Consider the following 18391-nt stretch of genomic DNA (forward strand, 5'->3'; position numbering starts at 1 on the left):
CCCAACTTTATACTAATTATGTCTCCAGGAACAAGAACAGCTGCGTCTTCCTCGTTCCAGTGCCCATCACGAAGAACCTAAAGATATCAATTACTAAGCATGTAATCTGGTCTTCCAAGTTGGAAGTGCGCAATTCCATAATATGTGAATACAGAAAATCACACATAAATGTGCTCTGCAGCTAGAATGAGCTATGCACCTTTGCTTTGGGTGCAAGACGAGCCATGAGAGCAGCAGCAGCATTTCCAGCATTGTTTTCTTCTATGAAACTTATGGTTGAGTTTATTACAAGGAGAGTAATGATTCCTACGAAATCCTGCCAATCTGGTGGTCTCCCCTGCAGAACACACACCAAAATTTAAGAACAACCAAAAAGAAAGAAGAAAGGGATACTAGTTCCCTACAAGTATTCTTCAAATCATTACAAGTAATCATCAAATTGATGACTCTGTTCGACTAAAATATGATACAGATACAGAAAGACGGCCATAGAGATAAACAAACAGCCAGAATCCAATGTTTGTTTAAGTTCCCAGATAAAAACGAATAAAATAGTGTACTTGTTTTAGTTATTGGACAAAGCAGAAGTGGGAAGCAGGAAAACCAGAAAAAACAAATACTGTAATTAAGAGATGGAGTTATTAGAGTTTACTCCTCCGTTCGCTAGAGCTATGGCCATAATTGCCGCAGCTTCCATCACCCACGACAGAGGATTCCACATAAACCCTAAGAACTTCAGAATCTTACTCTCCTGCAATTTCCATCAAATTTTCACGAAAAGTTAAAAACCATTATCAGACACAAAAGATAAACAAAGAAAAATCTTGAAACAAAAAGTAGAGTTGAAAGGTGAGGAAAAAAAAAAAAGGAAGAAACTGAAACTCTCACCTCCTTTTCCTCAAGCTTGTTCTGGCCAAAAATTTCCAGCCTTCTGTTAGCATCTTCCGACGAAAGCCCCTCTCTCGTGCATCGCAGATTCTCAAACACCTCTTCGAGCGGTATATTCTCCTACAGACACAAGACAGACGAAATTCAACGAAAATTACAGAGCAAAATTCAATCCAAAACAGAGGAGGAACACAGTACTCAACAAAACAGAGTAGAAACCTATCCAACCCAAAAGTTGGAGAAAAGCATCACATACCAAATCAACTGCTTCCCTCTTGAGAGCTTCCATCGCTTCATCCTTGGCCGCCATCTCTACGCAAAACCACACAACACAGAGCAAATCCTCAGCTAAAATTCTTCACATACGCTTAGACACGTATATGTAGGAGTTAGCACTCATGTATATATACATGTCCCGAAAGAAGATAAAAGAAGGAACCCACCAGAAGAAACAAGCTCAGTTGGCTATAGTTACAGTCCTGCTCGGAAACAGAGATGGGGTAGGACTAGGAATGCAGACGAAGCAGCTCTCTGCCACTCTCCTATATATTCACAAACTCCTCCAAATCACTCGCCACCCGCTGGGGAGGGCGCGTCAGGTGAAGTAAACGAGAGGCAACGGAGCGGGGATCAGATGGTGTACGGTAAAATGAAGCAGGTGCGCCACTCTAAGAAGATCTTGTACTTGGCGGGTGCAACATTTTTTGTTTATTATATTTTAAGGACTAAAGTTGTTCAAAATTGCAAAACGCACATATATTTATTCTTTTTTCTTTAGATTTTGGGCAAGTACTTGTGTTTTAGTATTGCACCACTTTTGGTTCCTTATTTTGTTTCATGCATTTAAGAAATTTTTTAATACAAAGAAATTTGCAATTAATTTTTAAAATTCCTACCTAAAATTCAAATTCACCAAACTAAATATAATCTAAAGAATGAATTTAGAAAAAAAAAATTAAATAACTCCATATCAAAAGAATTAAAAATTCATCGTTATCCCACAAAATAAAATTTAAAAATACTTTTTAATATAGGATTATTAAAATAATTCCAAAAAAACATTAAAAATTTAAAATTATCAACCATTTAGTATTAGGTAAATTTCTCCAGGGTGGCTCCAACCATTTTTTAGATGGATTAATTATATTTTTATATTTCGAGATTAGGTGTAAGTATATAAATATTTTTTATTTTGGAAAAAATTATAATGTAAACTTTAGTCAGTAAATATTAGTGGTAATTGTAATTTTATAAAATATGAGGGATGTTTGTGTATGTGTATTTAATTTTGAGGGTGTCAATATAATTTATTCAAAATAATTTTAGCTGGCATATATACAAAGGCTTTAATATAGAACATGTTTTGAAAAACTCGTCCAAAAACCCGCATAATCCAATCATTTTGGATAAAGAGAAACGAGATTTTAAATGAACGTACTACTAAAATAATATAGTTTTATAGATTAATGCTACTAAAAAAGTGACTAATAATAATTATTTCCTAATATTTTAGGTGTAAGTATATAACATTGCAAAGCAATAGCAATTACAAGAAATGGGTACATAACAGCTCAAATTCACTTCTCACTAATCATGTCCCCAAAACATCATCGTACCTTTTTCTGTAGAGATAAGATTAGTACTAAAAAAAGGTACAAACTCATTTGCCAGGATAACAATCCTTAAACGGAAACAAACAAAAAAAAATCAAATCAATTCACTGCTCTCTACGATATTATAAATGAATAAATTACTCATAATAAAAAAAAATAGTAATTTATCTCTTTTTATTTTAAAAATATAGCAATTTATCCATCCCGCTAGATTTTTTTAATGAAGCAATTTACCTCACTATCCAAATAAATTATATTATTTTAAAAAATACTGGGGGTTAATAGCTATTATTTTTTAATGAAGAAGTAATTTATTTATTTGTAATATTACGTAGAAGTAAATTAAATTTAAACCCTTAATCTTTTATAGTCTTTATTCCTTTTTTCTTTTTCTTTTTTTTTTCTCTCTTTTAACACTTTAAGATGCTTCCTTGAAACTTCGCAATATATATATATATATATATATAGTAGCTTTTAGCTGTGGTAGGAAATGCGAGATTTTCATAGTTTATTAAGGATTAAGTACTTCTAAGATTGCGTTTTTCCTTAATAACAACCCAACTTTTCTTCCTTGTCATATATGAAAATTCCAGCCAATCAGTTTGATCACTTCAAAGGTGTCTGAATGAGCTTATAAGATTTTTAAAAATAAAATATTTGATAATTTTTTTAGTAATTTATAAATTATTTAGAAAAAGTACGGAATTCCCAACATATGTTAAAAATCTTAACAAATTAGTTCTATTTATTATTTCAAAGTTCAAAAAGGCCCTAAAATTTAGCATAATTATAAATACCTACTCGTTGTTTGAAAAAATATAAATACCTCCCATGATGTCTGATGAAATGGAGGTATGAAATTATCAACTTTGCCCTTACAGTTTTTTTTTTTTAATTTTTTTGAAAAAATTTTAAAACTTATAAAAAAATCAAAATGGGGTGGATGGAAAATTTATAAAAGAAATTATCCACTTAGTCCATAAAAAATAAAAAGATTTAAATAAAATAAAATTATAATTTTTAATCCACAAGGGCATTTTGGTTAGTTCACTACAAGAAATCGATATAAACCTAACAGATTGGGATGATTGTTAGACGGCGATTAAAATTAAGGAGTATTAGTAATTTTCAAATAATGAGGGGGTATTCGTAATTATATGAAATATCAGGGAAAGTCGTTGTAATTTATCCAAATTCAAATTATGCCTTTTGTGACATGCTGCAAGCGTTATAGTGTTATTTTATCCAAATAATCAATAAAATTCAAACTGTTAAATAAAGTGTTATTTCGGCCGTGTGTTGGTATATATTGATAAAATAGAAACATAATAAACGTGATGTATACACATAAATTAGATTTGTAAGATTGGGGGCAGGTGGGATTGCATAGATATGGAGCTTTATAATGAATTTTGATGAAAGTGCACACACACAGAATCTTGTTGGTTTATAGTGGAAGAGTGAGGTGTATCATCTAAACATAATTCATCAAATGCCAACACGTATATGCCTAAACTTTAATACCTATCTTGTCTACTTGATTCTAGTGCTTATAATGTGATAATGGATCCAAATATAAAAACTCAAGGCAAAGCAGAAAATGAAGTGAAATTTGGCATGACCTGTATATTTTTAACCTGTACGCGAGCTGTATATTTTTAAGTCATGACGATAGGTGCTGTGGCCAGTACCTTCACCTGAGAAGGGCAGCACCAAAAACTTAGAAACAAGTAGCAAGGACAAATGAATGTAAAATTTCACCAATGTGGAATGATTATGCTATTGAAATGCATTGCTCAGTGATATCTAAAGACATATGGAAGAATTATCCTATTATCTAGAAGAAATGGAGCCACCAAGTGATACAAAAACAATTGCTGCTATAGTGGGGTGTAGGAGCCCTGGGTTCTTGGCATTTTCTCTTACCCACAAATAAAGGGAACTAATGCCAAAAACATTTTACCACACAGATGATATGCGTGTTGTCTAAACAAAGAAACTGCAATCAAGAGCCAGAACCAGGAAGCAACTTGCAGATTGGAGATGTTGACACCTAATAACGAACCTGGACCTGGATACATATTGTTCCGAAAATACCTCCCCAGTTCTTCAGCCTTTCAAGGAAACAAGATACGCTAAGTGCGGGTGAATTGGTAGCAAAAGACAAATGCATACACCGCAAGACTTTGTTAAAATAATAAAAGCTATGAGAAACCAAAATCCTAGATTAAGCATGTAAGACACCACCGAATTTTCACCTGCTTTCTGCCAGCATGAGTAAGAACACCACCATATTTAAGAATCATCAGTGCCTCCACAGCTCTTTCTTCTTCTCCTTCACAATTATCTTTTGCAACTTTGACCCACTTTAATGGCTTAAGTCGAACCTTGCTATAAATGCCAGAGAAATGCCCCCCCTGGATGCAATCAAATGGCAAAAAGGGAAACTGTTGGGGGTGGGTGGAGGTGGTACTCAAGGGCAGATTGTTGGATGCTAAGTTGCAAAAAGGCCAACTGTTGCAGTAAGCTAGTACGGCAAGGCTTCATTGTCAAGTCCTGAACATGACCAATAATAATTCAGAACCCAATGCCCCTCTTGTTTCAGGTAATATTCTATTGGACCAACAACACATCCTCCTCAAACAATAAGTTGTAGCTCTCAAATGAGACAGGTCAACAAAAGGAAAATTTAGATAACCCCATATGCTTCTCACTTTTGTTTCAACTGTAGATGAACAAGAGTATAAAGATTCAGGGTTGAGTAGCTAAAGTGACTTTTCCTCATTATATTTTAACATCAAATTCAAAAGCTTTTCCTCAGTAACTTTTAACTTCACTTTCTGTCTTGGAGTTGTATCAGCAAAGAATGATTTCTCAAGGGAGAAACATGTAAAATTAAATAAAGATGGTAACAAAGGTGATATCTTACTGCCGGATAATGCCAACCACACAACGTAGCTCTTCAGATTGCCCAAATCTCCCAATTATCCCACTTCCCTGACGCGTTAGTCCTTGAGATGGCTCATTCACCTTCCAAGCTAAATTTGGTGGAATTGTTGATGGTGCTTTTGCTTCAAGAAACATTTTCCTCAAAACACAAGCAGCATCCTCCTAATATCTGCATTTAATAGATAATATCTACATCCTCCTAATATCTGCATTTAAATCAGGAAATCCGACAATGAATGAGGCAAAAGGAAATGTTACTTGTAAGAATTCTTAACAAAGCTCCATCCGTTGACATCACAAACATAGGAACGCAATAGATCAAAGCCACAAACCTGAAATAACATCATGCGTATTTTATAATATTCACTCAAGCACTGCCACACAGACTCTTTAAAGAAAGATTGCCTTACTTTTACCATACTATACTATCCTCCCAGCACATTAAATATATTGAACACAACACAAGCTATGAGATGCTTTTTGATGCGAGCTTATCAAGTAATGGGCTAGACCCAATAACAAAATCTTAAGTTTTTGACAAGTCACTTAGTTACAAGAAAAATGTTGGCAAAAAATTGTCATAATGGCTGATTGTCGAATAGTACGGACCATTTGCCTAAGACTGATGAAATAAACATTTTGACCAAGCATATAGAACAGCATGGTTAAAGTATTATATCCATGTAACACAGTATAAAGAGGTGATTCTGACAATACTTAAGTGAACAGAGAAAGTGTCATATTTACTTACAGCTTGCCTAAATGCAATGCAAACCTCTCTAGCCATTTCCTTCTCCATAGGAGTAAGCAGAAAACAGGATATCTGACCTGCAATAGCTAAACCCTTAGAGCCAATGGACACAGAATTGATAACAGTTGAGCTGATATTTTCTTTTGCTTGGCAGAAAGCCCAAGTAACAACAACAATAAATAATGACGAATGGAAGCTTCTATGCATTAACAGAAAGTCCTCATATCTGCCACCGTATCCACTCCCACAAAAGCATTCACTTACTCATACACACAGATCTCAACAAAATTGATATGAAAGATAAACTTCACTCTATGCTTTTATTACCAAGTGGAATAAGATCTCAAGTACGTAAAAGAGTAGCAAAGTTCTTACAGTAAACATGTCAAAAGTCTTATGTGCAGGACTTTTTTTGACATTGAAAGTCTCATGTGTTGTCCTCTGTTTACTCCTCTCTGACGGAAGCAGAATTGTTCATTTATGCTTCGGTTAAGATTAACTGCTATTTCACTTTGACATAAAACCACGTAATATGTGTTGCATACAGAGCTACCAATTTCGTCTCCATTTTTTTGAGTGCTTGATTTTCCTACTCTTTTTTATCGTTCGAACTTGACTTGTTCTCTTTTTGGTTGTAATGTTTGCATATGTGGCTATTCAGGTTCGTTCTCCATGTCTTGGGGACAAGTTTTCTAGCATGCATGGGCAGAAGGGTGTGCTGGGGTTCCTGGAGTCCCAGGAAAACTTCCCTTTCACTAAACAAGGAATAGTTCCTGACATTGTGATAAACCCTCATGCATTTCCTTCTAGGCAAACGCCCGGTCAGCTCTTGGAGGCTGCATTGGCCAAAGGGATTGCACTCGGGGGTGGTCTAAAATATGCCACCCCGTTTACCTCCCCATCAATTGAAGATATAACAGCGCAGCTTCACAGGTTCTTCCTATGGTGGACACTCTTAACATTTTAAGGGAAAACTACACTGACATACCTGAGATTTTCACACATTAAAAAAATACTTTGCTTTTGAAAATTACACTTACCCCCTTCTCCCACCATCCCGGCACTCATATCTTAGTGTTGGTTATTATTCCAGAAGAAAACATAATGCACATTTCCTATCACATAGCACATTTGGTAATAAAAGGGTCTCTTGATTTATTCTCAAAATAATACAGTTGCTTCTTATCAGGCTTGGATTTTCGAGATGGGGGGATGAGAGAGTTTACGATGGGCGAACTGGTGAAAAGGTCCAGTCCCTTATCTTTATGGGACCGACATTCTACCAGCGGCTCACACATATGGCCGAAGACAAAGTGAAATTCAGGAATACCGGGCCAGTTCACCCTCTTACTCGTCAGCCTGTGGCCGACAGGAAACGTTTTGGTGGAATCAAGTTTGGTGAGATGGAGCGAGATTGCCTCATAGCCCACGGTGCAGCAGCCAACCTACACGAACGTCTCTTCACCCTTAGTGATTCATCCCAAATGCATATATGCAGGAAATGCAAGAACATGGCCAATCCAGCGAAGCGACCGGTGTTTGGTGGTCGGAAGATACGTGGGCCTTATTGCCGTTTCTGTGAGTCTGTGGAAGATGTGGTGAGGGTGAACGTGCCTTACGGGGCTAAGTTACTGTGTCAGGAGCTATTCAGCATGGGGATATCTCTCAAGTTTGACACTGAGCTATGTTGAGATGCTCTCGATAAGGGTGAACGTTGCTGATTCATTGTTTCTCCAGCATAGATGTCCCGATTACAGCTACCTAGGTGTGTGTATATAGGATGCAACTTGACTTCCCAACTTTCTAACTTTGCATGTATTTCTTTCTGGAATGTCTTTACATCATCTCAAACGGCTGTCCCTCATCTCTTTTGAACATATTCCCCATGACATGGTTCTGGACGTAGCAAATTTGTGTGTTGTTTTAAATCAAGGGAAGTTTGTAATTTTTCTTAATTTTATTTTCTAAAACGTTGCTGTGTTTTATGTTCTATTAATATAAATATGCTATTTATATAAAATACTTTTTCGAAATATATGCATAACACGGATTTTATATACATGGTGTGTATGTGTATGTATTTTAAATATAGAATATGAAATACATAAATAAAGTTGAATGTTTTTATGCATTAATCTACACAGAAAACCCCCTTGAATTCGACACAACATCCTTATTTTCCTCTGATATAACCTCATCTAGTATTCTGCCTGTTATGGCCGCAGCCAGTGCAGCCATGAAGGCCGGATTCCTTGTCAATGAAGAAGCCATTTTTTCTACCAAAAACTGCTGCATTTCACTGCTCTCAATCGCTGCTATGGCCTTCTGAATTTTGCTGCATATTAAGGGATCCAAGAAATCAAGACTCTCTGTAGAGCCTCTGCGTTCACCTGTAATCCTGGCAGCGGTTGTTGAAGTCCCGGTTGCTCCTCCTGGTGGTGATACGGCTGAAACATTTGCTTGAGACGGGTGGTGGTGGTGGTGGTGTCCTTCGTATGTGGCTACTAATAGTGACGGATCGTTGAGACTTCTTTGCACCTAGAAGCATATATATACAATAATTTGCATTAAGGGTCGGACCTAAAAATGCATTAAGGATAGTGTAGGTCTGAGGGAGAGGGGGACGGACCTTCTTCTTGACAGGGCAAGCTGGGGCGAAGGAGCACTTATAATAAGCTCTTGGAGACGGATTATCTCCTGTCACCTTTTGTCCGTACTTTCTCCATCCGTATCCGTCCTTCACCACCTATAAAAGCATACAAATTAGTTTAATTGATACAGTTCAAAACAGAAGTCGTAAATAAAAAATACTCTTATTCACAACAATAAGTTGTTAAATGCTTATTTTATACACTTACAAACATCAAGCATGCATCACTGTTTATTTATTTATTTTTATAATAGTTTCTAATTTATTATCTATCGACTTTTGCTTTAATATGACTTTGTTAACATACTAATCATTTTTTGAATTTTATATTAACTAGTGTATTTCATCATACATTGTCCCATGAAGAAAAGAAAAAATAAAGTTGATTAATACAAAACTTACTAGGCTAGTGTCGGATGGATCAATGCGTACATAAACTCTTGAAACATTTGATTTGATCACTTTTGGCAGAGTTCCAGCTGAGGTTTCATCACAGCAACTGTAATAACGACACGAATGATTATAGTATCCAGGATCGACAGCCTTCCTCTTCCTTGTTTGCATCAAATCATTGTAATTTTTGGTCACGATTGTCAGCACATCACTCAACTTCTTGTTCTCCGACTTCATTCGATTCAACTCCTCCACCATCTCATCACCCTGCACCACATTGTTATTACATTACAACTCCTACCATTACCAATTTGAAGCAGTTTCTAATCTTACAATTTACATATTGAATTAATAATTGCTGGTTTATGTGGCAATAATTACGACCTTGTGAAGGTATTACATAAAAAACTGCGATGTTTGTACTTAATTTAACATTATTTTAAGTTGCAGTGTTACTGTTTGCTGCAGCTTTTGACAGAACGACAGATCGATGTGCAGTATAAAAATCGATATCATGAAAGATTTTGGAGAAAAATATTGTAAGATTTGTGTCGTAGAGCAACGCTTGTGCAATTATATGATGTAAAAATTTAAATTGTATTATTGCTATTAGTTATAACTTTTAGTATCTGATCATACCAACTTTCATCAGGAAATTGACGGAAAAAACCACGTGGTCGTTTCTCTCCATTTTAAAAAGATAACAGTCACATGACTTGCACGTGATTTTTCCCATCAATTTCCTAACCAAAGTTAACAGGAGGGCTGAAAATATGACTTTTTGCGAGTTATGATACTATTTTCGAACAAAAATCCCGTAAACAATGGGATTGAAAACGCATCAGACCTAATCTATTGGACGAAAATTTCAAATTTCCCTTTATAAAACAAATGTATATATATGAGAACATAATTACATCCCAACATTAATAAAACCTAATTAAGAATTAAATGATCATAAATTAACAATGTAATAATTAAAGAAAAGAAATAAAAATTTGAGGTACCGGAGTTTGAAGAGTAGGGTTGAGGTGCATGGAGTTGGGGTTTGTGTTGAGGTCAATAGTAAGAGTAGTCGAACCATAACCGCCACCCAATTTCTGTCCATTTGATGAACTGTTGCTGCAGATAAGCTTATGAAATAATTTTTAGGACATGACAATTATAACAGAATATGTACTGAAGAATGAATGGAATTTCTGTAGTAAATAAGACATCTACATATATATATAGATGAAGGAGGAAAAACATGTATACGTGTGTGTACATATATACGTATATATTGTTCAAGTCAAGTCCAAGTCTATGGTTTTAATAATATGAAGAAAGTGGTACGAAATTCAGTCCTAATTGGACCAAAGTCCTTGCTGAATTTTCGTGTCTATTATTTCTGCTAGTACATATCTTTTTAAGTTGATTTCATTTAATTTTTTTCAATTTTATCTGACTATAGTTGATAGTATTGATTAATCATAAATTTTAAGTTGCGATCGCTATAATATATATTGAATCATTTTTTTTAACAGTGATGTCATATATACTTTGAAGATCTTACATTATTATTAAAATGTACGTAATAATTCTAAGTATATTGTAATAATTAGATTGGGGGGGGGGGGGTACGTAATAATTCTAAGTATATTGTAATAATTAGATTGGGGGGGGGGGGCTTGTAATAACTCGAATGGTTGGATGTATTTCATTATTTTAGTGAGCTGGATTTTAACTGTGGATGGAATTTCATGTTGTCATATATATGTTAAAGGAAACTTAATAGCCAAGTAATTCCATTCCAATGCTGATGATGTTTCCTACGATTGTGAGGAAACGTAGTCTGTACGAATGTTGTTGGAATATCCATCCAAGAAGTTGTTTGAGTCATACGGTCATTGTTCAAATAATTGTTTATGTTTGTATTTCTTTTCTTTTTAAATCGGTTTCATCACTAGAGAATTCACATTCGGAATTGTTGGATCAACGACCCTCGACAATTTATATCAAATTTTGACTCGTTTGAATCAATTACATATAAGTGTGATATATTTATCACGTAATATAAATTTATAGTTCAAAAGGAATGATCAATCACATAATAAATAAAATTAATATAATCTGATTGTACGTATCTATGAATATATATATATATGTATATGATTAGTTATGAGAATTGAAGGTCACTCAATCAGACAGAAGTCAGTTATTGACTAGAAAAAAGAAGGGGACATTACGTCACCATACGATGTGGTCGTTATATACTTGTTAGAACACATCATCATCAGAGAAAAAAAGACATGTATTAGTTAGTTAATGTCTGTCTACACACCAACAATCATTATTTATTTTATTATTATTATTATGATGATGAAGAATATAATAATACTTATTTAACTTAACTATTAAAGTTTTCATCGCTAGTCCGCTTTGAATCTTAAAGATCACACTAGGAGTTGAATTAATTAATATATTTTCATTGAGATAAAAAAAATCAAAATTATTTTTTTATAAAAAGAAAAAAATTATAATTATGTTAATATTAATGAATTCGTACTTAAATTGATTGGATCTCATTATTTACTTTATAATAAATACGTATAATTAAATTGCCGATCAACTTGAACTTCCATATCAGTAGTCTATTCATTAACATTTAAATATGATATTTTCTTTTCTAATCATACTTTGTTTTAGGGTGGCGGACGAGTCAAGCCAGCTCGTGAGTCGGCTCGATTTGGAGTTCGAGCTCAAAGTCTTTTGTTTTTAAGCTCGCGAGCTTTTTAAATTTTTAACTCCATATTCAATATTATATTAGTTTTATTCTCAAAATTAGCCATATTTATGATTATTAAGTAATATTGTATATTTTAAATTTTAGCTAATGACAAAATAAGATATTTTTATTTATATATTTAATTTTTATACAAAAATATACTTAATTAACAACTTAGTCAGTTCATTATTATTACTATATATTTTTTATTTTATATTAATTATTTATTTTTTAAATTATCTAATAGTTGAAAAAAATAAGATATATTTTTATTAAAAATAATTTGGACTTTTCAATCTAATATAATAAATAAATATTATTTTAATTATAAGTAAAAAAAAAAAAAAAAAAACTCGAGCTCGAGCTAGAATTTTTTGTCGAGCTCGATTCGAACTCAAATCGTTTACACACTATTTTACTTGTCTAAATTCAAGTCTTTCTATAAGATTTTCTTTTTGAAAAAATAAATAATAATAATTTGAGGGGGACTTGGCAGTACCAAATTAGAATTATAGATGATACCAGTCCAGTCGAACACGTCACTATTCAAACTTATTTGAATTTATATCGAATTCGAAAATATGGGTTTGGATTTAATTTAATTACCGTTGGAATGAACTTTAATTGAAGCAAACATGAGTCGAGTTTGAGTAATTTGATATTTTTGCACTAATCCAGTCGAGCTTGAAAGCTTACCAAATAAAAGAATTTGGGTTCAAGTTTAATGTATTAAATGTACTTAATCAAATTTAAACGAGCTTTTATCATTTGATTTGAATCGGGTATTGAGTGCTCTGATTTAGTTTTCAATCTTCACTTAAATAATTAAATTCTATCTAAAATAATCGCCAAAAAGAAAAAGTTAACAAATTAATTGAGATATGGACTGAAAAATCAAAGTGGTAGCGTGTGGGGAAGTTTGAAAATTTTGAGGAAAGTTCTGAGACGAGGACAATACATATCGAGGATAAATTAATATATACGTCGGGAGGTAGTTTTCCATGCAATAATTACGTGAGCAAGAAAATTTAATTTTCAGAAAATGATATTATTATTATTATATTTAGGATAAATTTCATAATTTTGTCCAAAAAACGACACCATAGGATAAATTGTATGAAAGAAAACTATTTTTTTTTTTTCCAAATATTGCAATTAAAGGTGTTAAACAAAATCGTTCGACCACCCTAACCGATTGATCCAACTCAAATCGTACCGCAATTAGCAAGCTAAAGGTGGATTGGGTTGGATTAGTCTTGGGCTAATTAAAAAAAGACCGTATTTTAGCAATTAAATTTAATTTTATATTTAAGTAAATCGCATAGGCCGCGATAATAAGAAGAATATACATAAACTAATATTCAAAACAATAATAATAATTACAACATTTTTTATTGGTATTGTATAATATATATATATATATATGTATAAACATGTAATGAGATCTATTAGTTCATTAATTCTTGGTTATTGGCAATTTTTTATTTTTTTTTCTTTTTTCTTGCCGTTGATAAATGCAATTCTTGGTTATTACTGAAATAGATGATGTCATGATTTTGTTACAATTTATTTTCATAATCATCTAATTTTATTTCAAATAATTTTTTTAATATTATATATTATTATGATTAGATTTTTACATAGTTAATTCAAAATAATAGCTTTTTCACAATTTTATTCAATAAAATTGGTATTTTTTTGTATTTTTAAAAATAAACATATAAGTGATTATTTTTTACATATTTTAACTGATATATCATATTTTTCTATTTTTTATAATTAGCACTATAAAACAATACATTTATTATGGCAAAATAGCTGTAACAAAAATATATAAGTTGTCATGAAATACTAATTTAATTGTACAGATGATCGACTCTATACTAAAAACCACAAAAATTGTCCCGATCCAATTAAATCGCAAAGTGAAATTTAACTATTATTGGGTTGAATTTGGGCAAAACTTTCTGAACAACGCAAATAATTCAAAATTGTGGCCCAACAAGAACCGTGCTTGTTTTTTTGGACCTTTATTTATCCATTTTTATTGGGCTAATCATAATTTTCTCCGAAAGCCCATTAAGAACGTTTTCTTCTTCCGAGACACACAACAATATTAAAGAACTCGAAACATTTCAAATTTGCTAAACAAGTCGACACTTAAGGCTATTCCCAGTATGCAATGTCTTATTTCCGACAACCGGCATTCTTAATCAAGGTGATGGGGATAACCCTTGGTACTCGAGATATTCTAGTATGAATTCAATTCCATCAAATTTGAAATAATTATATAATAAGTGTAATATATTTATCGTATTATTGGTGTAAAATTTAGAAAAAATGATCAATTATATATAACAAGTGTGATATATTTACTTCAAGATTGATTTGGTCTAGCCAAATCTGGTTCGACTAGAATTTTCTTCTAAAAAGTTGAATGTCGTTTCAAAGTGAGCAATTAATGGCACTTTTATTCGTATCTGAACTGATGGGTGGATTCCACGCCCTACACTCTTTTAGACCTACCTCACCTTCTTCTTTCGAACATTCAAACATTAAGATTTTCCAATTCGAGTTGGAATAAGCTCCAGAATTGAGAGAGACAAGAATATTTGTACTAAAATTCATCTGTTACCTATTACCTCTTTTTCAAGACGTTAAACAAATCTTATACTGTTTTCTAACCCTTTGTTATCTATGAAGGATGATCGTCAAAGTCCCTCTGTTGTTGTGCCCTCTTAGTATGTACCTGGTCCTACTTTCATTGTCTCTTTCACGGACATCATTTGATTTTGGATTGAAGGCGTTTTATTTTTCTCACAGAACCATAAGGAATTTAAATTCTTTACACGATGGAGTCTATAAATTAAATTCCAATTTGAGATCATGCTATACATTAACCCTCAATCATGGAGTACAAATCAAATAGGAAATGTCCAAAAGAATTAGTGGGCAAGACAAATAGATAAAAACATGTGTGTAGTCCTAATTAGGGTACTAACTAATTAAAAAGTTCAAACAAATGAATAAATACCCATCATTGCTTAATACAGTTTCAATCACATTGGTACGATTCCAACACATTATTTTCTGGCCATGTCCAAACAATGTCCTTCAATGCTGGCCTGATATCCTCTTCACGAAACTTAATATACTCCAACGTGTCTCCCGAAGATTTCGACAACTCCACCACCGTGACCTCCGGTGCCACCTTGAACACCTCGGCCGTGACTGAGAGCCGCCCCTTTCGGCCCTCCGTCGTCCCCAACAACCTCAACTTGAAGTCCTTCAATCTAGCAACCTTAAACCCTAACATCTTCCCGACCATTTCGATCTTTCCTAGTGTTGCCCTAGCCGAACATCTGGAAGTGAATGTGGAGTCAGCCTTCGTATGAGCCTCAAACATGGTTGACAGGTCAAACCCTGTTGACATGGATGAGATGAATTGGAAAGCATTCAAAACGGCCGGAGAAGAGGGGGATTTTTTGATTCATCCAATTTCTCGAATAAGGATTCTTGCATGGAGAATGCATTAGGTCTTTTAAACCCTTTGTTGAACCACTTGACCCGCATGATGCCCGGAATGGAGATCCGTTTACCCGGATTCGCTACCAACAACTTTGAAATTAAACGCTTTGATTCGCTCGAAAACCACGGCGGCAAATCATACTCCGCCCTGAAAATCTTGTTGCACATGGCGATGAGATTCTCATCCTGAAATGGGAGAAACCCCGCCAGAAGAACGTAGAGAACGACGCCGCAAGACCATATATCCGCTTTAGCTCCGTCGTAGCCCTTCATCCTTAAAACCTCCGGCGCGATGTACGCCGGCGTCCCGCATTGAGTATGCAGGAGCCCATCATTACTACGATGCTCGTACAACGCCGACAGCCCGAAATCGGAGATCTTCAAGTCCCCATTCTCATCGAGAAGGAGATTCTCCGGCTTGAGATCGCGGTGGAAAACGCCTCTACTATGGCAGAAGTCGACGGCACTGATAAGCTGCTGGAAGTACTTACGGGCCGCTTCCTCCTTCAAACGCCCACGCGCCACCTTCGAGAAGAGCGCGCCGCCGCGGACGTACTCCATGACGAAGAAGATCTTGGATTTGGTGGCCATGACCTCCTTGAGCTCGACGATGTTGGGGTGGCGCACGAGGCGCATGACGGCGATCTCCCGCTTGATCTGCTCCATCATCCTCTGGTCCTTGATCACCTCGTCTTTCTTGATGACCTTAATCGCGACGGATTCGTCCGTCGCGAGATGTCTGGCGTAGTAGACTTTCGCGAAGGCCCCTTTCCCTAACAGCCTCCCCATCTCGTATTTGCCCAACAATATTTTCTTCGTTTCTCCCATGTTGCAATAATTCAATCCTAGGGGAAAAAACTTGGATAAAAATTCAACAATATCAAGAAATTATGATTAAAATCTTGATATTGGAAAAAATCGTCGCAAATACGAATTGGGTTTTTGGTTGAATTAAAGGGAAATAATGTCGTATTAGTGTAGGGGGGGAATGATATATATAAGGTACCATCGAAAATAAAATAAGATTTAAATGTGTATAATTAATATTATCTGAAATTTTGAGTTTAGATAAGTTGGTGAAAATATAAAAGTCAAAGGCATAAACTATTGTTGTTATTATTTAAAAAAAATGAAACCTATGTGGAGCTTAGTGGATCCCACGACAACATTTGTACTTATCAAATATAATTCATTTGTAATGTGTATAAGGTATGAATGTTTGCGTGGTTTAATGGGATGCACTTATTGCATTAAGGATGTTTTAATGATTATTCTATTAAAGGGAAAATTACATTTAAGGGCTTTTTGTTATTTAATTTTATTTCTTACGATTTTATCACATTGTATTTTATAAGTAATTTTACTCTTCATGTGTATTTTTTATAAGACTGCTAATGACTTTGTTAATTATTGAACGAAAAATACATGTGGGTACTGAAATTAAGAAAATTTTTAATTTACGGGATACAACTAAAGAAAATCATAATAAATGAGACTAACTTGAAAAAATTCCTATAATATATGTGGGATCAAAATGCAAATTTTCCATTCTGTTAATATAAACTATATTATATGTGGCGTTTAATGAAATTTTTTGGATTATATTTGACTGAGCAGCTGATATGTTGGTGTGGTAAACATAAAATACTTAAGATATAAGGTTGGATTACGTGTAGCTGATATTAATCTGAGTAGGATTTATTGAAAATTAAGCTTAGAACAATTCTATGAGAAATAAATTAAGGTTTTCAAGAATAATTTAATTATATGAACTTTTTTTTGCTTGCTAAATTAGCAACATGGTAAGACAAAAATAAATTAAATATGGATATAGACATATATAAAGTACTTAGGCAATTTCTTCTTTAATTCATTTATTTTATATTATTCTTTTAAATTTCTTGATTGTTTTAGAAGGTACGATTATTTATTTTATATTAATGTAATGACACGTCCGTTGCATCATTATTTATTTATTCCTAGTACAATTGTTCATCATCAATTAGTGTAATGTGGATATGCACACTTATCAAACATATGCCGACGCGTGATTCCTGACGTCGTACGTATTAGCAATTGACTCATACGTAGTTGTTGCTGCAAAACATGGAACACAAGTGAGGGATCATTGTCAGTGACCAGGTTGCAGATCCAGTTCGTTTCAAATCGTTGGATGATTTCAATGAAAAAATCTTTGATTTTTAAGTTACTTCGAAATTGAAAAGATGGTTGAATGTATTTGTAGAATTTAATGTATTCACTTGTTTGGATCACGTGGCGTGATGTCAAGTTTAAAAGTATTAAACAATCGACGGATTAAAGGTTGGATCGTCAAGCCCGACTAACCGATAATGGGTAAACGTGAATCTTTGCCCCAAAATAGTATTTTTTTTATTTAAATACACATCAAACACGTTCTACTGATTTAATAAAAATATATAAAGACAATTATAATTATTAATTTTGTTTTTAATCTAATACTTGTTATTCATAATGTCAATTATCGTCATTACACTTTTTAATTTATCATATTCGTTGGCAAAAACAATCTCATCTATGTTAAATTAATTCATTTCGTCTCATATTTTTCGACTAAAATAAGATAAAATTACAAAGAATCCGTATCCAAAAATCCTTAATCCATCCCACGTGGTCTTTTTACACTTGGACTCCATTAGTTTCTGCAGCTATCAATTAAATTGGAAAATTGTTCACATGTGGTCACCTTATCAGATATTATTAGCTATCAATCCCACATATGGTTCTTTCTATTTGGACAAGACGTTTTGTATTATTTGTGGACACATAAGCAAACAAGCTTTATAATCGTTATGGGCATAGGAGTGCTAATA

At 33.7% G+C, this 18391-nt stretch overlaps 3 protein-coding genes, 1 long non-coding RNA gene and 1 pseudogene across 4 annotated transcripts in view; 1 reads left to right on the forward strand and 4 right to left on the reverse strand.

Annotated features, from left to right (window-relative positions):
- The window catches only part of LOC105165589 (plasma membrane ATPase 2-like), a 7112-nt gene extending 5569 nt beyond the window's left edge, over positions 1–1543 (reverse strand). The window contains exons 1-5 of the mRNA XM_020692499.1: positions 1332–1543; positions 1145–1200; positions 889–1008; positions 653–751; positions 200–337 (exon numbers count right to left, since the gene is read on the reverse strand). Coding sequence (XP_020548158.1) covers positions 200–337; positions 653–751; positions 889–1008; positions 1145–1198 — 411 coding nt within the window. The 5' untranslated portion in view covers positions 1199–1200; positions 1332–1543. The remainder of the gene's footprint in view (positions 1–199; positions 338–652; positions 752–888; positions 1009–1144; positions 1201–1331) is intronic.
- LOC105165529 lies at positions 3648–5259 on the reverse strand. Its single transcript, XR_848092.2, has 3 exons — positions 4760–5259; positions 4567–4615; positions 3648–4198 (listed from the first exon to the last, which is right to left on the reverse strand). It is a non-coding gene; the product is annotated as an uncharacterized LOC105165529 (long non-coding RNA).
- On the forward strand, positions 6839–7907 carry LOC110011744 (DNA-directed RNA polymerase D subunit 2b-like). Its single transcript, XM_020692867.1, has 2 exons — positions 6839–7134; positions 7391–7907. Exons 1-2 carry the CDS (start codon positions 6839–6841, stop codon positions 7890–7892), a joined length of 798 nt encoding a protein of 265 aa, XP_020548526.1. The 3' UTR covers positions 7893–7907.
- On the reverse strand, positions 8302–10386 carry LOC105156062 (probable WRKY transcription factor 40; the record flags this gene model as incomplete). The annotated part of the gene is made up of 4 exons (XM_011072097.2): positions 8302–8739; positions 8831–8947; positions 9254–9511; positions 10252–10386. Coding segments are annotated over 4 exons (912 nt in total), but the record flags the coding sequence as incomplete, so codon positions are not given.
- Positions 14868–16484, reverse strand: LOC105156072 (annotated as a pseudogene).

This window comes from Sesamum indicum, linkage group LG1 (assembly GCF_000512975.1).
Source record: "Sesamum indicum cultivar Zhongzhi No. 13 linkage group LG1, S_indicum_v1.0, whole genome shotgun sequence".
In the NCBI taxonomy this organism is placed as follows: domain Eukaryota; kingdom Viridiplantae; phylum Streptophyta; class Magnoliopsida; order Lamiales; family Pedaliaceae; genus Sesamum; species Sesamum indicum.